Below are 26353 nucleotides of genomic sequence, written 5' to 3' on the forward strand. Positions count from 1 at the left end.
TACAATAGTTCCTTATTAATTTGAAGTTCGTTATGTCTTAAGACAAAATAATTATTTTTCACCCACTCAACATTTTCGTAAATCTCTGTATCATACAGACTGTATGTATTTTGAAGAATTCTTTGAGTTATCGACATTATTTCGGTAAAATGAATCAAATTTTTAAGCTTCGTATGAAAAGTTTTCATAAAAAACTAAGATTTAGTACAAGAAATAGTTTTCATTGAAAATCGTTCGATGAAGAAAAAAGTTCTATTGAAATCAAAATATTTCATTGAAATTGAAACGTAGAAAAAATTATAATAAATTTGTTCAATTGAAGCAAAATTACGTATTTTATTGAATTTAAAAAGTTTGGAATTCGACATGATTGTCTCTTCCAAAAATTCATTTTATTGTACCCAAACAAGGCATACGTTTGTATGCGAAAATTAAAAAAATTTCATTCAAACGTGCACGGGAAAATTGGAATATATTCAATGAAAGCAATTTAACTTCTCGTTGGCAGAATAAGAGCCAAAGCAAAATAAAAGCATTGAAAAAAGCACATGAAGTGATGCTTTGTGAATTGTGATTTTAATATTGTGCAGATTGAGAACAAGTGATTTCATATTAATATCTCAAGTTCTCGAGAATTACCAACGACAACAAAAAAAAAAACGAGAAAATGTAGTCAAGAGCAATGTGTTTTCCATGCAATTCAATTTCATGCTCCGCATATGAACAGCCACAAATAAATATTTGTGACCGAAGACCCATATGCACAGTGTATGTGGGTGCACTTCAGTGTATTACCAGGGGAGTCAGAAAATATTTACACTCTATTATGAACATTAAATAATATTTACGATGACATCAGTTTATATAGAAATGTTACTCTATGTCACATGTTTCTCATGGCCTCATCCAATACATGCAAACATACATATATGTATGTTTGATGGCGCATTTTCAATAAATTTATTGTGGTTTACCTTGTAATTGAGTCTCGCAGCACCGACGTGTTCAAATTATGTATGGAGAAAAATAAAATATGGGGACTTTGGTTGATTAACGTCCCATCGCGCGCAAAAACCATCGATTGGAATGGGCAAAAGATAAACAACTAAAACTTAGCCAATAACCATACTATCTTTCACTCACACACACACACACACACACACATGTTCAAACCACGCATACACTCATTTACTTGGCTCAATAAAACGAATCCGTTTGCTCCTGGCACACATCATGGCTCTGTGCTAGTTATGATGATTTCTTTACCAACCGATGGCCAAACATTTTCGGTCAGTAGTTCATTCAAAGCGCTTACAATTTCAGCACGCAAACACAGGATACTCGGTAATCAATATCGAAATGTTCGTTTTAGTTGAATTTATTGCGCAAAATTTCAATGGATTTTGAAAGCGACAACTCATGCACCATTTGATCGATTTTCAAAAGATCTCAGGCCAATGGACAATTTCAACAAATACGAAAATAATAATCATTTTTTGTATCACACAAATTTTCATCATCAAACTATATTAGATGAATCATGCCTGGATTAAAAATAATATTTATTATGTTATATGTTATCACATATGGCAGTTGTGAATTTAGTGAACTTGTAAATATCGATGCGATCATTGATAGTGCAAAACAACTTCCAGAGTTCAACGTTCAAGTTTTAACAGGTAATTTGAATTTTTTTTCCCTTTGTGCTCATGTGATCGTGAAATTAATTCAAGTGTGTGAAAAATATTAATCACAAAATAAAATAAAAAATGAAAAATACAAAATCAAACTTTTGTCGATTTTTCTTATCGCAAAGAAACTACAGTACTAAAATGAAATGGTGTCATAACAGAAACCTTCATATTTAAACAAGAAAGTATATTTTTCATATAAAAGATGATCTGTTCATACGAACAAAAATAAGTAACAGCCTGTTCTCTATTCACACTGGCTGACTAAAAAAAAATTCAGTTGCAAAGAAACGCTATAAATGTGTAGTTTATTTATTTTTTTTTATAAAAAAACATATTTTGTCTTATTTCATTCAAATGTCCATTTAGATTTCTCAGAAATACTTTTCCTCAATTTTTTTTCGAAAATTATAAAATTTGTGTGGTTTGCGTGCGGAAAAATGTGAGAAAATGTCGGAAGAGAGTTGTTTCGTGTAGCACCTCAAAGAATAAATCTGATTTGTTATCTATACTCTCAACTAAAGTTGAAAATTTCAATTGACAGTTTAAAATGAAAACAAAACCAAGCTATGAAGTGATTAATTTTTTTAATTATAGATCAAGAAGAGTCAATTAAATTAAAAGAACAATGGAACGAACTCAAAGCCAATCTAAGTGGATCTGTTTTGAAAGTGGTCACTCTTGAAGTATGTAATTTTCTTGTCAAATATTTTCGAGATAACTTGCTAAAAAAATATGTGTGCTTTTTTCCCAGGATCCACCGCTAAGTTACACCGAAGTAGATAGTAGTGGAAAATTGGTGGGCAAAGGAGTAGCTTTCAAATTGTTTCAGTTTTTAATGGATAAATTCAATTTTACATATGAAATTGTGAAACACGATCGCAACATAATTGGATCTATTGAAGATTTAAATGGAAGTTTACTACATACATTATCCAAAAACGTGAGTGCTCTGCTTTATTTTTGGTGTTTTTTTTTGTGAAATTCTGAGCAAGCAAAATTAGTGATTTTTTAAAAAAAATAATTATTAATGTGCATCGATTGTTGGTAGGATGCGGAAGTTGCAGTGGCATTTCTACCAGTTCTATCGGATACACGTGATTTTGCAAAATATTCGAAGACAATATTAGACGAAGGCGAATGGATAATGTTAATGAGGCGTCCCGTAATGTCTGCAACAGGAACTGGATTACTCGCACCATTTACGCTACAAGTATGGATTTTGATTTTGGTATCGTTGCTTGTGGTCGGCCCGTTGATCTACTGTATTATCATTCTTCGGTACAAACTCACCGGTGATACAGAACAGCAAAAATATGCTCTACCACATTGTATGTGGTTTGTCTATGGTGCATTGCTAAAACAGGGATCGACACTGTCACCGATTGCTGGTATGATTAATTTTACCTTTTTTGTGGTTCTTAAATGGTGATTCAAGGAAATACATAAAATGATCATATTTTCTTTGAACAAAAATTAGATTCGACCCGATTAATATTCGCAACGTGGTGGATTTTCATCACAATTTTGACATCTTTCTATACGGCTAATCTGACTGCTTTTCTAACTCTATCAAAATTCACATTGCCCATTAATTCGTGGGACGATATTTATAAAACTCAAAAAGAATTTGTTTCCATAAAAGGCGGATGCGTTGAATATGCCATATTGAATGTAAATCATTTGATCCAAGTTTGTTTATAACGATAACATATAAATAAATATGAATTTATTTCTACTCAATAGTCAAATGAGTCGCTTACAGTGATGCGTACGATGTACGATGATCATCGGATAATATTCTCTGATAAATCGGACAATGACACCCTAAATGAATACGTGTTCCGTGATAATTATGTGCTGGTACGAGATCGTCCGGCGATAAATCATTTAATATATAATGACTATCAAGATAGAAAAGCAAAAAATCCTGCTGACGAGAAGAAGCAATGTCCATTTGCCACGGCAAAAGAGCCATTCATGAAGCGAAAACGTTCATTCGCCTACCAACTTAATACAGATTTAAATATCATTTTTGATGCCGAGTAAGTAAAAGTATTTTATTAGTAGACACAAAATCTCCACTTAACTGACAGAAAATCTCAAACCATTCTTCCGAAACAGAAAAAAATCTCGACACAAGGAGAATTTTTTTCCGGAGTTCTTTTTGCATAGATTTGAAATTTGGTCGAAATTTTTATATATATATCTGTTTTTTTTTATTGTCAGATTGTTGACTTTGGTCGAAACGGGCATTGTAAAATTTATGCTTGGCGAAAATCTAACAAATGCCGAAATTTGTCCGCAAAATCTCGGTGGCACCGAACGACAACTGCGAAACAGTGACCTGTCGATGACTTATTATATTATGTTAGCCGGTTTTTGTACAGCGGTTATGATTTTCTTAACGGAGGTAGAATATATTGCATGCTTTCTATTTATACCGAAAATGTCATGTGTCACGTTTTTCTCAATTTCAGATAATGTTCAAATTGATAAATCGCCGCCTGAATTATGACAATTTGAGGTTTCAACAATCGCCGCTCGATAAAAATGTTAGCAATGACCGAATTAAGAAGAAAATTCTGAATGTAACACCACCGCCATCCTATCAAACGTTATTTGATCGCAACAAAATTTTCACAACTGACGAACACGTTAAGACATTAAATGTGAACAGTGGTGTAAAACGTTCAATAAATGGGAGGGATTATATGGTCTTCCTGTCAAACGACGGTGAACCGAGACTCGTGCCACTCAGAACACCATCCGCCGCTCTGTTCCAATATGCCTACACAAAATAATACAATTAGATATGAGCGGAAAATTCAGTTTCCGTTGTAAAATCTTAACAGAGTTAACATACATAGTTCCACAGAAATTCATTTAGCACAAAAAAGGAAAACAAAAAACAATCTCTCTTAAATATGTAGATTATTTGTATCTTGTTAATGATAAACATGATGAAGATGTGATGCATTTTGTAATCATGTATTTTATTGTCGTGGACGCAGAAAAAGAGATGACCACGAGGGGAGCGGGGAACACTGAATTTTATTTATACGAATTTGGATAAATGTTCAATTTGATATGAGGCACATCATCAGTCACCCATACTGAATTAAGGAATTACGAATAAGAACTATTTAAAATAAGTACCTTTTTGAAAAGTGGGACATGAATATTTGTTATGGTTTTTTTTATAAAATTTTCGATAAAATTAGGAACGGAGGTCACAATCGAACACTTTTCGTTAGACAATTGAAATTTTTTTTTTGTTTCAATTTTCTCACAATATAATAATAAATTTTCCCGTGAAATTCCAGTCAAAATTCATGCAAAAACACTTTCTCTTTTTCTCTCTCTCTCCCTCTCTCTCATAAACAGCAAACAAAAAATACGAAATCCGACTATGTGAAATGTTCAATCTGTTCAAAGGTATATTCCAAATTTGTAACAAGGAGCAATCTATTAGGCACAAAACGATATTTTGGAACAGTTCGACAAAAATGTTATAAATACGAAGGTAATTTGAAGCGTTGGTTCCGAAAGCTGTCTACACGAGACACATGCTAGATACGAACTGAACGAGATACAAGAGAAAGGAAATATATACTCAAACAGGCCGGACAGAAAAAATTTATAATCGCGATGTAAAAGCTGCATGTTTGTAGGCCAACAAACACGCACAGATACGTATAAATACATTGCTGTTGCATATACAGTACACACATATCTACTTGATATGTGTGAAGCCAATTTAAAAAATAATAAATTAACCCTCTAGTGCGTTCATTTTTTTCCAATGTTAGGATTCTTAGTAAATGTTTAAGTGAAAATACTTAGAAAAGTATCTGAATTAGGATACGCCATAGGATACTACTAGGGGCTTTCTACTATTCGCGAATGGCAGTTTAGTCGCAAAATATAAACTTTCCCTATTCATGCGTGAAATATACCCGTGTACAAAAAAAGTGACTGACTATTTTGGGACAAACTGACTGACTATTGACTGTAAAAACAAGCAACCTTAGTTAAATTTAGTTAACTTCAATCAATTAAAGTAAGCTATGGTTAACTGCAACAGCTAACTATAGTTGACAATAATCATAGTCACCCGATAGTCGAAACGTCCCAAAATAATCGCCTGACTGACTGAGTAACTATAGTCGATTGTTTTCCATACAAAATTTAAAAATTCATGAATATAGCTAACTATAGTCACTTACAGTCAATAGTAACTTAGTCACTTTTTTTCCACTCGGGTACGAATTATAGAAATTAATTATTAAATAAATTGAAAATTATCATCTATGAAAATTCGTATATTTCATTCGAAGCCATTCGCGAATGCCGCATACTGTTTGCCAAATGCGACATATTGTTGTGATTTGTACATAAACATTCCTGTATTTAGTTTGTATGCGTGATCATTTGCTTCCATTCGCAAAATATGTATGAAACATTCGCTCGCAAATGCAACATTCGTATAAGTCGGAGCCCCTTAGGGATACTACCAAAATGCAGTCTAATGCACTAGAGGGTTAAGGTTAATTCCTTAGCTACATGTTTCCAGAAAAATGTTAATTGAAAATTTGATTTCAAAGAGAATACGAAATAATATGTTATAAAAAAAATCGAAAAATGTTCAATTGCAATCTTTGTTTAGTTTGTTAGAGAATCTCAACAATGTAATATGAAAAATGAAAGAAATATACAAAAATTGTCGTTTTTTTTTTCAAAAGAAAAAGAAGCAAACCATTTAATTTGAAAGCAAAAGTTAATCTCAAACATCAATCCAAATTAACGAGTTTAAAAATGTGAGTATTTTTAGTTTTAAATTGGTTTGAAAGATGCATGCTAATTGACGTGTTGACTTTTCGTATTGTGGCATATTGGTTTCGCTTGCTGTTTAACTGCCCAAATGCATCATGGCAACGACTGATTATCATTTTAAATCAAGAAACTGCTATTTAATTTGCATGTAAATTTATTTTTAGCATTTCGTTGCGAGAAAAAAAGAAAGTCAACACGCTGCATACATTTTATGTAGTTGAAATGTGTTCGTTAGAAAAAACTTCTGTAAGCGATTTAAATTCAACGGATAATGTGATATCTATCTAAAATTAAATCGAAATTGAATTCAAGTTAATTATGTGCAATTTGATGGATTTGCGTGTCGTTAAACTTGTTTTTCACCACACAACAAAAAGACATTGCGGCATTTAAACCGCATACGATAATTTTTGCTACGCATGCAGTAACGATACCGTTTATTTGCATGGTATGAATTCACGGTGTGCACATTGATCGCATTTGTTTGATGGACGGTGGAAGTGAGTGTTCATTGTTACGTCCATTTTGGTAATTTTCATCGGGAGTTGAAAAAATGGCAAATTTTCTGTATAAAAAGTGTGCACTTGACACAAATGAAAAGTTTGGCAGGTGAATGTTCGATCAGTATTTTATTTCATAATCGCATTGAATCTTCAAATCGAATTTTTTTTCTCGCCTTTTTTATGGTGGTGGCAAATGGCAAAAAAATAACACCAATCCAATAGATTTGTGATTGCAGCGCAGGATATAAAAGCCGGTGAACTGTTGTTGAGCGAGCTGCCAATTGTATGCGGACCGTATTGGGATACAAAAATCAATTGTTTAAATTGTTACGCGCCATCGGACACAATGTGCAAGTAAGATAAAAGATTGCAAATATATAGATAAAATAAATGGTATATATATTGTGATCAACGTTTCCCATATATTGAAAAGCCCAAATGAGCCATATTCTCAATGTGTTTTGTCTATTTTTCACTGTTAGAAAATGTAAAGTGGTTCCATTGTGTTGGAATTGCCATGATAACCATGATGCAGTTGAATGTGATACACTGGAAAAGCTCGATTTGCCCAAAACATATCTAATCGACAATTTCGATGTGGTGACACCGTTGCGTGTTTTATTATTATTCTATCGATATGCGATGTTGATGATGACCACGACCTCTAGTGCTACCTCAACCACCACTGCCACCACCAACGCCCCAACTATCGATACTGATCTAAAATATCAAATCGATGAAATACTGAGCATGGAATCCCATATGGAGCAACGACGTAATACATGGATTTGGAATGAGCACGCAAAAAATGTTTTACAACCGCTTCGCAGCATAAACATTGATGCCAAATTCCAGTCATTCAACGCACCATGGACATTGACTGATGATTTTCTACAGAAAATTTGCGGCATTCTCGATGTCAATACGTTTGAATTTCGAACGCAACACTTTGAGGTTTTGCTAGATGGAATGGATTTTACCGTGTTCATTCTTTTTTGCTGTGTTTGCTTGTCATTGACATATTATCATTGGGTACTTTATTCATTTAATTTTCTTCTCTTACACAATATTGAAGGAATTTCCGGTACGTGGTTTATTCACACAAGCAGCATTATTGGCACACGACTGCATTGGAAACACACTCATAACCGTTGACAACAATAAAGTATTGAAAGTTTTTGCCAGCGTTGATATCAAAGAGGGCGAAATTATTTACAACAATTATACCGCATCATTATATGTACGTATTTCATTTGAATAAATGTATGTACTAACAAAATACGCTCGATCGGATTCTTGAAATTTACGCTTTTTCCGGGCACACTCACGAAATATATATATTTTTTTACTAAATTTAGTTTACCATCACAGTGGTGAGTTCCATTTTACGTTATCGAAAAAATCGGTATTGTCATCGTGGCCAAAAACTGTACGATTTTAGTTAAATTTAAAAAAAATAGAAAATAAAAATTAAAAAGCGTGCATATTGTGAATATATTAAAATTGTTTGCAATTCGAAGCTGATAGTGTTTACTTTTTGAAAATGTTGTTTTCTTTTTCTCTATGTCGGTATCTTTTCTGTATTGGATCTGCCATTCTCATTCCGCACCACTTGCATATGCAAACAAAAAACACACACGCGCCGCGCACGGTCATGCATTGCCTAATGAATTGAAAGGGAACCGAAGCGCGACAAGAGCATTTAACGAAGGGCAAATATTTTGAATGTGAATGTCGCCGATGCAACGATCCAACCGAATTTGGTACCCATTTGAGCAGTGTCAAGTGTCAATCGTGTACAATGGGCTACATCATTCGCATGAATTGTAAAACCACATGGAAATGCTTAAATTGCAATACAAATGTGGCAAATGAAAAAATTCAATTGATTTTACGCGACATTCGGATAGAGGTTCAACAAATGCGACCAAACATTGAACACATCGATTTACTGATCGCCAAATATACGAAAATATTGCATCCCAACCACTATTTACTCATCGAGATGAAACAAAAATTGGCAGCAGTCATACGTCACATGAGCGCCTCAGCATATGATATTGCCATCAATGCATACACCAATGATAGCAAAATTTCACCTTTAGAAAATTTACTGCAACGCAAAATTGATTTGTGCAAGGAGTTCATTCCATTGCTTCAAATTCTAACACCGGGCATCTCACGCTTGAAAGCGATTGCATTGTATGAACAATTCGCACCACTTGTTCAACTCGCAAGACTCCATCATCAACATAAAATTATCACCGATGCCGAATATTTGGTGAATATTATCAGTTAACGTAATAATATACAAAAAGCAATAAAAATTCTGGCGTACAAACAGAAATACGCACCTGCACGTTTAATAATAATCCTATACCAAATTACAACACCCTACACTTCAAAATCAATTGCAATGACCTAGATATAGTCGATGCATTCTATCATTTTCATATCGTTCGTATATCTATTCTCTGTGGCATTTGTTTTATTCAATCATCATTTCGAAACTTTTTATTATTTTGTATTACCCCCGTAGAGACGCGTTCGAGTTGACACCATTGTTAAGATATCGTCAGCAAATTTAGCGTCTCTATATAGATTCGTATAGACGTGTCTATAGGAGGCTTAACAAAATCGATTGAAAAGATCATTTTTTCAAAATTCATTTAGATTTTATTCACTTCTGAAATTAATATCGTGTGACCTGCATCATAAACAATTATTTGTATTTAATAAATGTGTATAGATTAGGGTGCATCGATTTTTTTGTTTTAAAATACGTTTTTATGATGGGCCCATTTGAAAAATATCGAACTTCAAGTCAAACGGCGTGAAAATGGGAACGGTGTTGTCCAAAGTGTCAGAACAAAAGTTGTTACTCTGGACCAGGTCTACAAAAGCAGCACTAAGGATTTTTTCAAGTTTTCAAAACAAAAAAATCGATGCACCCTAGTATAAATATTGACATTTTTTATGTTTTTCAATAAATTATTTCCATTCGATATCATTTCCGAGCACAATGCATTCACTAAAAGCGCCTGCATTATGTTCAATTTAAAATTTAAATACATACAGATTTTCAGAGAACAAAAAAGCTCAAAATAATCATTTTTCGCTTATATTCATTAACAGCGTCAATTGTGTGAGGCCGAAATAATTGTAAAAGAGTCCATTGGAATGCTATTATATGAACCGTCATCAAATCCAGAGGGGATGCTTTGCAAACAAGCCATGTTTGAGCTTAAAGAATTACGATTGATGAAGCAGCGCGTTGAAAAGTCAATCAAAAAGGCATCACAGTCAACCAAAACGACCGCAAAAACAAATTTAAAATAACAACCATAAAATATAATCAGCCGGTGGTAAACAGTGTCGACGATATTTATAAAATATATTGAAGAAATTTGCAATGAATTGAACACCACAGTTGATTGTATCCTATGTTTAACGTCATTTATTTTATCTATTATTTACACCCTATAATATCGGATTCGCCCATTCATCTTTCTTGTTTCTTTTTTTATTTAGAGAATTTTGTGAATATGACCTTTATTTTACCTTTAGAAAAACCAAATAAAATATATTTATCACAAAATCCGTAGCTCATTTACATCTGACTCACCTCTTTTTTCACAGAGACCTTATCATCGAACCTGGAAAAACGCTTGAAATATTATAAAAGTTACAAAATGGGTCCAGAGCCCCCCGAAATTCCTGACGTTATCTATTAAGTTCATAATTAAGATATATTAAAACGCCCAACAGTCTTTTTTGTAATTGATTTGTTTAATTCATTTGATTTCTATAATTTACAGACTTTATTGGTCATACAGTTTATCTATATTTACATTCCGATTCCAAAATCTTTTAGCTAATTTTTTCGTTCTGCTGTTTTTTTTTCAATTCTTTCACAAGAAAAAGAAACAATAAACGAGATGTGTAAAATCATAAAATTTCCCCACCAATTCACTAAACATTAAATAATAATAAATCTTAATTAATTTCCTTTGTGTAAATTTAAAAATATATATATAAATGTTTAGCTTCTAAGTTCTAACTTCATTCACATTCAGTTCAGGTCTTTTTCACGTTCGTTTTTTTTTTTGTTCTTTTTAATACTGAGGCTGTGAGTAAGATCGTTTGTGTGATGTGTGTATGGAACGATTTTTTGACAAGCGATAGCGTCTTGGGTTTTCATCTGGAAAAACTAAATAGTTGTTTTTGATCTTGAATCTTTGAAAACACTTCATTGTAGGATAGGATATATCACAATGGTTGTTTGAAAATTGTACGAAGAATTCCTAGAGGAGCATCTCAGTTTTAAAAAAAATGTTTTCTTCTATCAAATATTGTAAATAGCAACCATTCAGTGGATATTTATGTACTATGTGGATGTGAACCACTACAAAATCAAATGTGAGTGATTCTTATGTGTACGGCAATGTATTTCTTAGTGTTGCTAGTATTATTGTCATTCTCCACTTTTTTTAGCCATTCACCATTATGCCAGTATGTCACTTATTCTCTTGCACGTTTTTGCGCGTTCAGCATTGTTGTGCATTTTAAAATGTATTTTATAAATTTCAATTGATTCATTGACTGAAAATTCGTGTTCGAATAACAGAAAATAGTCAAAATAGTAGCGGCTGCTAAGAATACATTTTATATAATTCGAAAAGTAACGGGCGCCCCTAGGAAGAGCCAATTTCTATTCCAAAAAAGTATTTATATTGTATAGAATGTTGCGCTGTGCGTTCTGGCATCACGATCACGTATACGCTTGAAGGGTATAGTGGAATTCATTTGAAAAAGTATTGAGATTTTATTCGTTAGAAAATGCCATAGAAAAGATTGTTTTTTGTTATTTGTTATTCATTGCTTAAATGGTGTAGAGTTATACTTAATTGTTTTTTTTTTTTGTGTGTGTGTGTGAGTGTGTATGATTCTTTGTATCCCTCTCCATCTTCCTAATAGTATAGAAATATCGCATAGTCGCTCGTCAGTACAAAGTACAGTAGAAATAGTAAAAATAAAAATAGAGTGTGTACCATTTTGATCTCATCGAGAGTACTTTGTATAGAGGGTAGTTCCAAATGGATTTTATTATTTTTTGCTTGTTGGTGTTGTCGTGTATGTTGAATATTTCATTTTCTGATGTTTATGTATATTTGTGTGTATTGAAAACATCCTCAATGTTTTTGTTTAGTTTCGGTTTTGGTGTGCCATTTAAATGCTGGAGCTAGTCGTATTTCCTCGTTTAGCAGCAATAAAAATAATAAAATTTGCCAAAAATGAAATTATTATATACTACTTTCCAAGGTGGGAATAAATTTTGCAACAGAAGACCGTTATCCAATTGATTTTTTTTTTTACTTTTTCAAAAGATGAATCAAAAATAAATGTTCGTTTTTGTCACTTTTTATAGATGAATGGAGAGACTGTTATCATGAAAGGAAAAAATGACGCATAATTTCTTGCAAAAGTTTTCATTGTAGACAAAATCACAATATCCATACAATGTCATGTGTTAATTGCGATGATTTTCTGTTTATTCTCCCCCTCCGCACTTATATATATACTCTTGATGGCATTTGCTTTATGATTTAATTTTATCAATATATTTTTTGATATATATGACACAAATATATTTCCACAAGTGAACAATTATGCACATAATACATGTTGATTTATAAGGCCATTCTACAGTATATAATTCATGAGTGTGTGTGTGTGTTTTTTTTGTTATTCGCCTTCTTTTGTTAGATTCACTCGTCGTTATTTGTTGCGTCAATTAACTAATAAATTATGCGAAACACTGCGAGAACGTTGCGCCATTATATTGAGATATTTTCAGCCAGATGAATCAGTTCAGAGGCAACTGACGTCAGGCGCTGAAATATAGCGACAATAATAGAAGTGATGGTTATAGTTATAAAAATACTTCCTGAGCTGATTCAACTGGCTGAAAATATCTCAATATAATGTATGTTTATGCCTCAAGTAAATATAAAGTAATTCTCATGCATGGTTGATTGGCTCAATTTAATAATAGACTGTGTGCGAATGAGATGCTCAATGCACAAATCTCTCTACAACTTATTACTCCGAATGAAAATCCCGGATAACAACAAATAATGGCCTATTCTCTCTTCTTGGCGTTCTACTTTGCACATCAGCTTCTAATTGCAATTGCGATTCAACTGGATTCAAGCCTTTTCTGGTTTTGTTTTCATGTCACAATCACTTTCTGCTTTTCGTGTTTTTTTTTCTCTACATTATTTCATTAAATCTATTTGCAATTATGACGAAGCCCGTCTTTTTTTCTTCATCCAGGAAAGAGAGTCGAACGCCCTGTTTAATATTTACATGTACTATTTTAATGGAAATTCTTTTGATTTTGCCTGCTTTTTATGCTTGTTAATTGTTTTGGTTTTTGTTTTATTCATTTTTCTCGGTTTCAATTTTTTCTATGTCTTAGGAATGGAAGATAATTCATCTATTCAACTAAAATTGTTCAGTGGAACATATAATCCTCTTTTGTTGTTGCGTTCGTATCGTATTCACGCACACATCGATTTTAATATGTTTATTGAAAATTAAGGCGATAACGAGATTTCCGTTCGATGTATAAATATAAAATAAAAGCGAATTCTATAACTTTGGACGTATATTATGTGTAGCGTATGAAACAAATAGCAAAACAAAATCCAAATTACATTCACTGAATGTAATCGTACGCTTATTTGGTGGACTTGTGAATTTATACACTCTAGAGAAAAAAAAAAAACGATTTTATCTATCTTTCATCAAATTTAATAATAGTCAACTGTATAACCATCAACTGCATAGATCTAAAACGTTTGTTTTAGTTGATATTTTTTTTTGGATTTAGATTAAGTTTAGCACATAGAAAATGACAAAAAAATCGTAAATTTTCAAAAATTTTCTACACACTGAATTTAAAACTAGAACCTAAAATGATGGTTCATTTTTTTTTTGAAAAAAAACGGCAAAAACGCCGCCTTTTCGGAATCTCATGCAGTCGAGGTCTATCATTATTTTCAAAAATGATTGATACTTAGTACATAGGCTAGGGCATATTTTCCTGTAACCCTCAACAAAACAGTGGGACGCTTTCACACTCCGCTCTGCACGTGCATTGCAATGATTTGGGTTGCATCCATAATTGTTCAAGTACTAAACTATCTCCGAACTTTTTTCCTCAAAAAAAAAAAAAAAAAAAAATGTCAATTTCGATATGGAAAAAAGTCGGTATGAATTTTGATTGGATAAAAAGAAGAAGCCAAAACTGCTTGCCGATTGTACACATATTGTTCACCATTTGTTACAGCAGCCAATTGTCGGAAATATGATTGATTATATAATATGATTATTGGCTAAGCGGAAATAGTTTGTGTGTGTGTGTGTGTGCGCGCGCGAGGCAAAAGCAGTATTCATTGGTTTATAAAGTATAGATAGTTTTTTTTTTGTTGGTTTTTGTTTAGTCGTTCATTGGGTTTTCAATATCTTGTTTTACGTTTTGCTACGTTGTTTTTACACAAGAAATATACATTGATTTTCTTCTGGTTTTTTGATTTGGTTCGAATTGAATTTTTTTCGGCCGAATGATAGTATATTTTATGTGTATGATGGTGCAATATGGTAGACAACAATAACACATCGAGTGCATACATTTTCTAAAAATGTGTGTATGTCATAAACAAATTGCTTACATAATATTGTTGAAGTCAGTGTTGTTCTTTTTGTTTTTTCACTATAGATTAAAAGTGGTTCGAAAAGTGTATGACTCAAAAATGTCGGGAACACTTTTCTAATGTTTATTTTGTTGAGTAAATGTTTCGTAAAAAAGATCGTCATAATCATATTTAAATTGCTTTTGGGTTTTGGTATAAAATTAAAGTCGAATGATGTGATTAGGAAAATTGATATGTGCCAATTTCGAAAAAAAAAATAATATTATTATTTGATAACACTCTACACACCGATTGCCTGAAGGATTGATGGCAGAACAAAATAATTTATTTCAATGGACTGAATTGAATTTTGAATTAGAACAATACGATATGGTTTGGTTTGACTTATATCTCTACTTGAAATGTTTTGTCCGTTGCGGATCAAAAAAAGATGTGTTCAAACATCTCACACTGAAAGCGATTGAAAACAAAAGAGTTATTGTACAGTACACTCTCTATATTATAATGTTTCAAATTGTTGCTTTTGGTCGTTTAATACGTTTATTTATTCGCCATGTTTTTTGTTGTTGTTGATTTTTTGGTTAGATGTGATAGGAATTGAAAGAGTTTTTTTTACATTTATATTATGATATGTTTATTACGTTTACATCAATTGCCGGTGCAGAATTTTGCGATAGGTCGATTTGAATGATAGTAGTGATTTTTGACTGCCGTTTTGTTAGTTTTAAGTTTTGTTTTTGGTTGAGTTTTTCTTTTGGGTGAAAATATGTGATTGTTTGGAAAACTTCAGTTCGTTTCTGACATTTTAGCGTCGTTTTTCCGTAAAACATCCACACAGAGGTTCACATATATTCATTTCGATTTTACCTTCCATTTGGTTTCTATTCTACTATATAGCTTTTCAATAACTAAGCACCTATACTAATTACTAAATCAATTTATCGAACATTTTCCCTCGCCTCATGTCTTCATTCTATTCTCTCTTCTTAGGTTTGTGTTTTTTTACAATCAATTTTAGCCACTTATCTATCGTCTATTCTTGCCATCTATCAAATGCCACCCATATACAGTCATAACAGTCGTGTATACAATTGCATGTATTTTTTGTATGGCATTCTAACAATTTGCACATTTTCTGTTGCCATGGCTCGTTTTTTTGTTTGTTTTTTTTTTTTTTTTTTCATTTCAAAATATACAATTTTCTCTCCATTTAGAAACAATTATCCAGTTTACATGAGTTACAATAATAAAAATCTAACTTAACTTAAATAAAATAAATGTGTTGTTTGCTCTTTTCAGTAGAAATAATCAGTTCGCTAGCTGCCAACAAGTTCGATTTGGCGGTATTTTTTTCTTAAATTAGACACAGAATCACGATATAAAACAGGATCTAGACGGAGATTTGAGCGCAGCAACGGCATATAACTGAGAAACAAAGGAGAAAAAGAACAGAAAATGAAAGGAAAATGTACGTGTGATGTATGATTTAGAGAGAACATGATGAATCCACGTTACGAAAGCAATGATTAAACGAAAAAAAAAAAACATGCTAAAAAACTTACCCAAAAACTGCAGCGAATGTATTTAAGCAACTTTGTCGTTGTATAAAATGATCAGGATCATTCCATGGACTTCTGTAAATAAGAACAAGACACGAATAAAAAATTAAACTAAAACCATGAATATTCACTTTGGCGATTAAAATTTGTTTTTGTTAACTAAAATAATGATAGCATAATAGTTATTCATTTTGTTTCGCACCTTCCGCTTTCACGGTCTTTGTAGCCTTTTCGTTGAGTGACTTTAATGGGTGCTTTTCGTGTAACATGCGATATCAAAAAATTCATGAGAATGTCTTCGCAATTCGATGATTGTTGTACCGTTTTCAATAATAACAATGGCAACCAATTTGTGTACACATAGTTATAGTATTGATGATAAAATGCAGCACCCGTTAGTACAATTGAATAGTAATTCGTCCATTTCGATGTGTAACCCCAAGCATTCTGCAATTTATCGAAAGAAAAATGGAAAAGTTGAAATGGGTATCAATCAAATGTTTAAATGGGAAATTGAATATTAAATGAAAAGTAAATGAAAAAAAAAAAATGAATCGAAAATGGCAAATTGAATTTTCACAGTAGCGACTGGTTTTTTTTTTCCACCATTTTTATAGTCTGTACAATGTTTTACCTTGGAATCATCCCAGAAGTGTGCACGAGCTGGATAGCCAATGATGCGATCGGGAAAGTCACGCCACACACGATAGGCAAAGTCCAATTCGTCTGTATTTAGTATAGCATCTTCATCTAATGACAAGATTGCATCGGTATCGATAAACTTATGCGGATAGAATCGATGCGAAATTGTTGGTCGTTCATCGTTACCAATCGATGATATAATGTGCATTGGTATGGCACCGGTGTTTGGCCATCGCTTTTTTGACGGTATCGGTCGATCCGATGCCCATAAAATTATAATCTACCAAAAAAAAAAATGAACAAGAAGAGACGAATAATGGAAATTATTCGAAATTCAAGTTTGGAAATTCTTATTCAAGTGAATTTTCCGTCCACGTTCACATATTTGTCAATTGTTTTATTTCAGTGGTGTGCACTATTTCAGAACACAATAAATAGAACAATGAAACAAAAAAGACGTAAAACACAAATAAATACTTACTCTAGCTACGTATTGACTTCGTGTTATTGTTTTGACTAGACGATAAAGTGCAGAGCTTGGTGTTAATGTAACACCAATTTGTACAAATATCACCGCTGTAAAATTATGGCCTGGTTCCTTATTCAAAATGTCCAATAAAAATGGCATTTTTACTGACGAATCAGCAAATGTTGGTATTGTTAGCAATGCACCAGGTGCATTATTCCAAATTAATCCATTTCGTAGCGGATAGTCAGGTAAGCGTTCGCGTATTATCTAAAAAAAAAAGAAACGCAAAAAGATGAGAAGCGTAAAAACAATGAAGCTAACAACAATTGGCAAGGTGGAGTGTGATGAAAAGAAAGCAAAAAATAGAGAACAGACACAGTAAATTGGAAAGAAAAAGCCACATTTTGAAAACAAAAAAACTGAAATTCTGAATGTGTGCATCAAATGGGTGACTGCATGAGAAAGACCTGCTGAAGTTGCAAACGATTTTCAAGTAGACCGAATTAAGTGTACTCTCATGGTGAAGCATTCCGTGCTTTGAAAATACACACACATGCCATACTTTGTCATATGTCGCTGCCACAACGACGACTCCATCGGCATTGGCGACAACGACAGGAGAGGGATGAAAATGAAAAAAAAAAGCAAATGAATGGGACAATTCAAATGGAATTTCATGCACTTGCACATAAACATCCGCCAACCAATCTCCATAGTTAGTAATGGAAAATGGATTCAATAGCACAAAACATTTGCATTTATACATTGACTCAAAAACAAAAAGGCCATCGCCACCAGATAGGAAGAAGAAAACAGAATTAAATAGACGGAGGTAGAGACACACACACACACAACACAGAGAGTGAGAGAGAGATAGAGAGGGCGGGTGAAAGAGAAAGAAAGTTGTATATCAATGCGAGCATAAAAGGGCTAGGGTATAAATTACATACACACGATGGCTGAATCAACAATTGTGCATGAATGACGATGGCGACGACGACGTTTCTGGATATTCTGAATCGACAATGAATGTATGTAATAGAAAATCGACTGTTCCAAGTTCAATATTAGAACGATCTATATTATGGCATTCAGGTCCAATTGCAATTTCATATCCATTATTTATAATGTCTCGAATTTACATTTCGTTTCATTCGTTGTAATTCGTAACGAGTTTCCCACATATCGTATCGACATGAAGTGTGTTTTTGTATGCGGTGCTAAGCTTTTTGGTCCAGGTGAAGGATCGAAAGTGTGTTTAATTTATCTACTTGGACTAATAATGAAACTTCGTCCGAATTTTATCTCATTCATTTTCAATGTTGGAGCAGCAAATGCAAGGGCGGTAATACTATGATTCGTTTGCTTGTTGCGTGTTTTGACTGCCGTCAGCGTTTCATCTTGCAACCGTTCTCCCCTTTGCCCTCCCATCCATTCAAAACAAAATTCATTTTGTCCATTCGTTCATTCGTTACGAATTTTATTCGAACAGCATTTGGCCGATGCATGAAGACGACGATGGCAACTGCCTCATAATGAACACATAACTGTTTATGGGTAGGAAATTGGTTTGTTATTACAAAGTGATTAATGATTGTTTTATTTGGGCCTTGGTAGCAGGCATCAATGTTATTTGTTTGATTCAGCATGCAATGTTTCTTATTTTCACGTGGCATGCAACTCTTTCTTCTTCTCTTTCGCTTTCTCTCTCACGCACTCATATGCACTATGCCATGAACCTTTTTTTGTCTAGTCGATTGCTCGTTTATCAACCAATCGTTTATCCGTTAATAAGTTATTAGTTTGGTTAATTTTTTATGCAGAGAGTGGTTTTTATCTCGAATCGATCAGCCGCTCTCATTGATATAATAGCATACATCGGATTTTCGGCTGTTTAACAAAAAAAAATTATACGAAGGGAAAATAAGTCATTGAACTAATGAATGAATACTGCATATTTTATGCGGTGTTGAAACTAATACTATGAGCTAAAATTGAGGCATTGGTTGCCGCCCACAAGTTGGGCTTTCCTTCAGCCAAATAAATTAAGTGCGGCAATAAATATGAGTTTATGTGCGCTCAAGAAAGTGAGCTTTCGGCTCATTCTACTTGTCAGAAGCCACGTTATAACTCTTACAAAATGACACGGCACACAGTAAAAATGGCAGCAGTACCAACAACTTTTACATAATACATATACACATAGTTCAGAAAGCGTTTTTCGTTGTTAAACATATCTTTGGCGAACTGTGCACACGTCCATTGGGAATTCAAAGTATCATGAAATTGATCAAACTTTGGTGCCACCACTGTACAATCATCATTTCGTGCGTATATTTGTTCGTATTTTTTGTTGTCCATTCTCTTTTTACTTCTTTATGATTTTATTTTTACGTCACAAAGTTTTTCGGCTTACAAATTTTATGGTTATACATTTTTTTATTCGTTTGCTGCACGATTTTAACATTTATTGGGCCAAAGAGCAATTGATGATCCGGTTATGCTTTGGGCACATGTGAAACAGGCACATTTAATGTTCCAAAATGGTGTTTGGGAATGAAGAGTGACACTGAGAGAGAGAGAGAGAGAGAGAGAGACGGAGAAAGTGACGACTATTACCTTCTTATCTCTTATAGAAATCGCATGCAAGTGACAAAACAAATCCAGTGTGCATGTGAATCAGCATTTATTCTGTGTAAACTAACTTTCAACTAACATTCAACACTCACTCTCACTTAATGCCCACCATATTCTATCTGTGTTGTATGCCTAACATATTCTCGCTTGGCTGTTCGCTCATTCATTGTGCGACATAATGCACACATTTCTCAGCTCATAAAAACTGAACTTCAATGGGGATGATACAGTTCGTTTAATGATTTCATTTCACTATGGGATAAATACTGTAATATGGGCCTGATACATTCAAAGAAAAACGATATGATGAAATATTAAGTCGAGCAGAAATGACGACGAAGCGATTTTCTTCTGTTTCTTATTTTTTTGTGTGTGCCACTATTGTCGATTTTTTCCATTTCTTTTTCTATATATTATCGATTTGTTTATACTACGTGAAAAGATCCAATAAATGCGATTCAAATTCTTTTGAATGATACCATTTACCAAGCACGACAATCAAAGTCAATATTTTAATGCAAGAATAAAAAATGAGATGAGAAACGAGTCAAGATAAAAAAAAGTCAAACAACAAGATGAAATATATTCATGGCATATATGAAATGAAAGTTCGTTATTACAACAAAATTGATAAACAACAATGTACAATTCTGTTCATTCAAAATACCGAGTGGATGTTTAGTGTGTGTAAGGCACATTTTATTTGTTTTCTTTACGTATTTTCTTATTATTTCTTTGTTTTGTTGCTCCCGCTTTTCCTTCGATTTCATTTCGAATAAAAAAGGGAAACATTCATCGCTATCTCCGAATGAAATGAAATCGGAATACAATATCGATTGAATTTATGAAAAAATGCGCTTGAGAAGTTTGAAATCCATTTGGTCTGATGCGGGCTGGGCGCACTGACTTGGGTCTTTTGTTTGATTGAACGCAACATACTTTTTTTTCGGGCACTATATTGTTGAAATTCATCAAATGCCAAAGCAGACTTTTTTCCCCATTTCAAATATGCATATTTTCTAAAGTGGACGTTTAAAAATCGTGCCAAATCGGTTGGTAGCTTTAAATCAAATACACAAAGTTTTACATATATTGATATAATTTACAACATTCCAATCGGTTATTGCTCGCAATTGTTCGTTTGAAGGAGGGTAACTTATGCCACGATTTCAGATCGAGACTCGTTTTCTCCATTCACTATAATTTCCAATTTGAATCTTGAAACTTAAATTAAATTTTATATTTCTATATATAATTTGCTTATGACTTATATTTTAAAATGGAATTATATTTCAAATAAATGATTGCGTCTTCCCAAAGGGATCGAAAAAGCAAGAAAATTGAAATCGAACGAACGAACGAACGAGCGATAGAAAGAAAGCGACATGTATAGCCTAAGGAATTGTATAGTGCAATATTCAAGTAGTATAAATATGCATTCAATTATATAAGCAAAAAGATTGACCGTCAAAGAAGAGGGTATATACTGTTATTATTGTTGCTAGCTAAGCAAATTTGCTCATTTGATATATATATATATACAGATGGCTGAGCTAGTGCCCATGACTTAGCTGTATGGTCGAACACTACAAAAATGTTGATTGATGTATTTGGGATATAAGTGTGATTAGGTTCCATGGATGGATGAATTGAAACATCGCGCAACTATTTAATATGTATCATCCATCGTATCTCTCTTTGTGTTTACGTCAATGGGTGCTTGTTCAATGTGTATAGTCTCCGATTTATCGGAGCTTAATTTATTGAAACAAAAACTCCAATAATACACCGCCAAAGTGAAAATGTTGATTGATGGCTCTTTTTAATTATGTACATTCGCATGCGAATCTAAGCCATTTGTCAGGAAACTCTTTTGCAGAAAGTGAGCACCTGTATCCGTAACGACATTTTCGAATACAAATTGTACATTTTTCGACACTGACTCAATGAAATATTCTCAAAGATAAATTTCAAATAGTCATGCAATCATCATAAACTTCTTCGAAATATCGTTCCGTATGGGCAAGTCTTGAAATTCCAAAAAAAATTAAAACTAAAAATGAAAAATATTCATCGATATTGAGATTATCAGACTATAATACACACATCATTATTCATCAATTCTATTGCACCGTAATTTCATATACAAAATAAACGTAAATATATACTATTGAAGGACAGCTAATCTTTGGTAATTATTCGACATTTTCATTTCATCGACTGAGCGAATTATTTGAAATTTGTGGCTGGATGAGTGTGTATATTGTTGAATCGTTCATAGTGTTCAATTCAATGTTTACCGATATGTTTGAAGCGCTTTCCAAATATTTTACCGTATCCACAAATAAAGTCAAAATGTACAATGGAATATTGTATATTTGGTTTAGAACTCTATTTCAAAGATTAAGTACTGTTTCGGGCTGTCTCGCCTTTTACTCTATCAACCAGCTAATAGCTTTCAATGAAGTGAAATTCACGGTGAACTTATCGGTTTGTGTTAAAATGTTTCATTTTCGAGTGTCAGTTTGTGTACACAGAAAGTAGCATGAACGATAGACGCTTAGATCAAATTTTTCGTTTACCATTTAGAGATAATGCCATAAATTTGCACGAAAATCCACTTTAAGTCACTCAAGCAAACTTCTTTCAAATGATTTGGTATTGAATTCCAAAAAAATGATGAAATTTCTTTGCATTTCATTCTATTTTGCTCATTTTATAATTCAACTGTTGGCGGATTGTGTATTGACGATGCCAATGGAACCAATGAATTTAACGCTTATTATAAATTGAATAAGACGTGTACAAAGAGCGACAAAGAGCTTAAAGGTGTTTTTAAAATGAAAATTCTTCGAATCCGTTCACGGATTTAATGTTCATTGAGAATGACAAGGAAATCCCGAACTTTGATTAATGCAATTGCACTGCCAATGCACATAGATGTGAATTCAGAATGCAGTCGGATGCATAATTTTATTTCAAGCAATTTGCAAAAGAGTGCATCACACAAAGGCAAACAAGCGAAGTGACAGAGCGACGACACACACATAGAGAGAGAGAGAGAGAGAGAGAGAGAGAGAGAAAGAGCGAGAAAGAACTCTGTTGCATAATTGAAAACAAGAAAATGATAATTGTGTTAAAAATGTCGCTTAAACAATGTGATTTAAAAAGGTTTTCTATACATTTGTCTCTCTGTCTCTTTCTTTCTCTCTCTTTAATTCTGTGTGTCCATTTGGTTTTAATTTAATATTGAATGTATATGATAATGCGTATCGTCTAACAATGCTGGCATCATTACGACTCGACAACTCACTTCCATATCTATCTTTTTGCTTTTCAACTTGTATACTTCTTATTTTCCACAATGATCAAGTGTGTGTGTGTGTGTTTGTGAGTATAAGCTCTCTCGTATGTATGGGAATTGAAAAGTTTTATTAGTTTATTTCCGCAGTGTCAAGTTTTCCGTATATAATTAATGCAAATTGAGAAGAATTCAACTTCGATGATACGGAACACGCACTAACTGCATTTCTTTTTTTTTTCCTTTTCGCTTCGTCGTTTTTACTAAAACGATTTTCGTTCTTGTGCCCTTTTCCGTTCCTCTTTTCTCCTTTTTATCTTCGTTATTTTCTCGCTTTTATTTCCTTTTAAATATATAAATGCACACACGTATTTTCCCATTGCACTTCAGCATTACGGTACCGAACTGAATGAAGCGAACTTTTCGATAAAGATGCACTTTTTATTTGCAATTTCATTTTGTGTGCAATTATTATGTGTCTCGGTATATTCACTGATTTTAATGTTTCGCAATTTTGATTTCCATAATTAATTTGTCATTTGTTTTCTATGCTCTGTGTAAAAACAAGATTAAAATTTGGACGCGCACTTCGATAACGATCGAATGGTTCAATCATATAAATCTTTTAATGGAAAATGAAAGTATTGCATTGTTATTGCATTGTCATCATGTGTTCGCATTTCCATTCGCAATTCGTTTGTTTCATGTTCATTATATGAAAATGTAAGCATACAAAATCAAATAAAATTGAACATGAAAAGCAATTCAATTCGATGTACCGTAAATTACAGGCCACAATCAAACTATATCTTTTTCAAATGAGTGGAAACGAAGTAGCAAACTGAAATTGGTTGCTTATCAAGTCAAATCAGGAAGTGTAGGACTTCACGCAATTCACGACAGTCAACAACACAGATGAAGCGAAGATCCTTGCCATTCATTAACATTTTCTTTTCTTTTCTTTTCGTTTTGTTCATTTTTTCTCTTCATTGTATGAGTGCGTGTCTTTTTTCTTAAAAATCGCAACACAAGCAAACGAGAAGGAGTAAGCGCGCGAATAAGCAATTTTTATTATAAGATTATCTTTCTAGCTTTACCTTTGTGAATTGAATTAATTATGAACATCAAATAAACAGTTTTTGCCATGTAGCCATTATTATGCATGGAATGACATTAGATGCTGTGCTGCACAAGACTCAAGAAAATCTCTTTAAATTCATGACCGAAGGAATAAGTTTTGCTGCTATTTTTCTCCATCTTGGCATCATCGTCAACATCTCTATCTGTCTCATTTCCTTTATTTCTCTATCCATTTCTGTCTCTTTCGATTGAATTCATTTCCACTGAATGATCGAAATGCATTGCGTAAGACACAAGCCGACGTTAAAAACACAAACTATATTGCGTTCCGAGCAGTTCTGAGTAGGTTCTTGTGGTGCCGAATCACAATCTTAACTCGTAAACAAATTATAATTTGATAAATTACTTTTGTTTTCCAATTATCATCGTTTGCTTATTACATTTTGTGCGCCGCACCATTTTTGAGGTTTTTTTGTTGCACAGCAAATAAGTATCAACTACAATATTTTTCAGTTAAGTTCTCCACTGGTTATTAGAGTGATTTAATTTGAAATTGTATTTTGTGTTTGTATGAATGTATAAGATCCGAAACGAATTGAAAACTTTAAAAGAACAGACATTACTTTGATCTTTCTAAATTTCCCTCTTTTGCTTTTCCCTCTCTTTCGCTCTCATTGTAAACATGTGCCAGCATTCATTTAATCAATTAAGGGATTTCATTTCCTACCAGAGCTGATTGATGAATTGCAATGAATCTTTATGCGTTTATTTTAAAGTTTTGCCAAAGACATTCACTTAACCACTTTATTTCTGCTTCAGTTGCTTCAGCAATCCGAGATATTTATTCGCTGTGTATTCATGCTTATTACCATTTCTGTTTCATCATCACATATTCACTTTCTTTATCTCTTCGGCCGAAGTCACAAATTTAAAACATTTTATGAGACTGCAAATGGTTGCACAGTAAAAATAAAGTCGAGTCAAACTTTTTTGCATAACTTGTGCAAAATTATGAACAACACTTTTCGTTAAGCGACAAACAACAAAAACAACAAAATGTAAAATGAAACTTACAACCGTAAGTCTTACTTTTCCGCAATTTATCCAAATTTCGTTCTTTACCGAAGATTTATTTCCCGAAAGATATTGAATATGCTTTAGTGTACTATTGATTAAATAACTACCAAATTATAATTTTCGAGAGAAATAAAGTTTTTTTTGTCCAATTTAAAGAATATACGCAATATATGTGTATTTTGTCTCCTTTTGATGACACTTTTGTTTAGAAATGCATCAAAAAGAAAATTTCTTGAGAGGTTATCAGTTTGATACCAGAAAAATAATGGTATCCCCATATAAAATTTTCGATTTTTGGCCCAAACAAAATTTTCGATTTTTGTATGGGTGGTAGCCTTAACTTGTATCGAAATTTCTCAAAAGTTTCGGAAAAGTTATCCTGCTAATAAAATGTTTGCATATAGTGTAGCACATCCTGGCATTAAAATGGGCAAACAACAGTTGCTCTGTGATTCTCTAGACTTGAAACTCTTTAGCCATAAATGTTGGGGTGATTACAATACTTTACAGCACACAGTGGTGTGTGCGGAAAAGTAAAAATATAGATGAACAAACATTTACATGAAGTGAAATGCATTAAATATGTTATATAAATTGGTATGTGAGCAAGTAAGTGAGATAGGTAGATAAAAAGAAACTCTTTTCATGGCGAATACTCAAACATAAATAATCTCGATGATGTTAACCAAATAGAATCGACGGTGCCGAAAGTGTATGAAAACTTTTCAGTTAAATACACATGCATGCACATTTTTTTAGTTCACAAAGTCGCTTCATCCCATAAATTTATATTGTTATGAAATACACAGCATTTTTAAAACCACTTTAGTTGGGTGGTGT

At 33.0% G+C, this 26353-nt stretch overlaps 3 protein-coding genes across 9 annotated transcripts in view; 2 read left to right on the forward strand and 1 right to left on the reverse strand.

Annotated features, from left to right (window-relative positions):
* The first annotated feature begins 1046 nt into the window (after positions 1 to 1046).
* LOC116340093 (glutamate receptor ionotropic, delta-2) lies at positions 1047 to 5711 on the forward strand. The gene is made up of 8 exons (XM_031766312.1): positions 1047 to 1679; positions 2289 to 2377; positions 2446 to 2634; positions 2743 to 3082; positions 3172 to 3365; positions 3438 to 3736; positions 3921 to 4104; positions 4172 to 5711. The coding sequence occupies exons 1-8, from the start codon at positions 1541 to 1543 to the stop codon at positions 4493 to 4495; spliced, it is 1758 nt and encodes a 585-aa protein (XP_031622172.1). The 5' UTR covers positions 1047 to 1540; the 3' UTR covers positions 4496 to 5711.
* Positions 5712 to 6941: 1230 nt separating this feature from the next.
* LOC116340209 (SET domain-containing protein SmydA-8-like) lies at positions 6942 to 10524 on the forward strand. 2 transcript variants are annotated; one of them, XM_031766555.1, is made up of 6 exons: positions 6942 to 7136; positions 7253 to 7384; positions 7513 to 8062; positions 8106 to 8270; positions 8709 to 9311; positions 10166 to 10524. In XM_031766555.1, exons 1-6 carry the CDS (start codon positions 7081 to 7083, stop codon positions 10367 to 10369), a joined length of 1710 nt encoding a protein of 569 aa, XP_031622415.1. In that variant the 5' UTR covers positions 6942 to 7080; the 3' UTR covers positions 10370 to 10524. The 2 variants fall into 2 exon arrangements, with proteins under 2 accessions (XP_031622415.1, XP_031622416.1); XM_031766556.1 differs by having other exon boundaries at positions 7513 to 7984.
* A 1413-nt stretch (positions 10525 to 11937) lies between these two features.
* Positions 11938 to 26353, reverse strand: part of LOC116340037 (exostosin-1) — a 110499-nt gene continuing 96083 nt past the window's right edge. For all 6 annotated transcript variants that reach the window (XM_031766191.1, XM_031766189.1, XM_031766186.1 and 3 more), the window contains exons 8-12: positions 17431 to 17685; positions 16942 to 17229; positions 16510 to 16754; positions 16311 to 16382; positions 11938 to 16173 (exon numbers count right to left, since the gene is read on the reverse strand). In XM_031766191.1, coding sequence (XP_031622051.1) covers positions 16065 to 16173; positions 16311 to 16382; positions 16510 to 16754; positions 16942 to 17229; positions 17431 to 17685 — 969 coding nt within the window. In that variant the 3' untranslated portion in view covers positions 11938 to 16064. The remainder of the gene's footprint in view (positions 16174 to 16310; positions 16383 to 16509; positions 16755 to 16941; positions 17230 to 17430; positions 17686 to 26353) is intronic.

This window comes from Contarinia nasturtii, unplaced genomic scaffold (assembly GCF_009176525.2).
Source record: "Contarinia nasturtii isolate CC-2019 unplaced genomic scaffold, AAFC_CNas_1.1 Cnas_scaffold_630, whole genome shotgun sequence".
Classification (NCBI taxonomy): Eukaryota; Metazoa; Arthropoda; class Insecta; order Diptera; family Cecidomyiidae; genus Contarinia; species Contarinia nasturtii.

Bases quoted from the DNA above. Each gene is read 5' to 3' on its own strand.
- LOC116340209 (XM_031766555.1), top strand. From the start codon at position 7,081: ATGGCAAATTTTCTGTATAAAAAGTGTGCACTTGACACAAATGAAAAG. The intron at 7,385-7,512 runs GTAAGATAAAAG...TTTCACTGTTAG, and splicing joins CCATCGGACACAATGTGCAA to AAAATGTAAAGTGGTTCCAT. The intron at 8,063-8,105 runs GTACTTTATTCA...ACAATATTGAAG, and splicing joins CATTGACATATTATCATTGG to GAATTTCCGGTACGTGGTTT.
- LOC116340093 (XM_031766312.1), top strand. From the start codon at position 1,541: ATGCCTGGATTAAAAATAATATTTATTATGTTATATGTTATCACATAT. The intron at 2,635-2,742 runs GTGAGTGCTCTG...GATTGTTGGTAG, and splicing joins TACATACATTATCCAAAAAC to GATGCGGAAGTTGCAGTGGC. The intron at 4,105-4,171 runs GTAGAATATATT...TCTCAATTTCAG, and splicing joins TTATGATTTTCTTAACGGAG to ATAATGTTCAAATTGATAAA.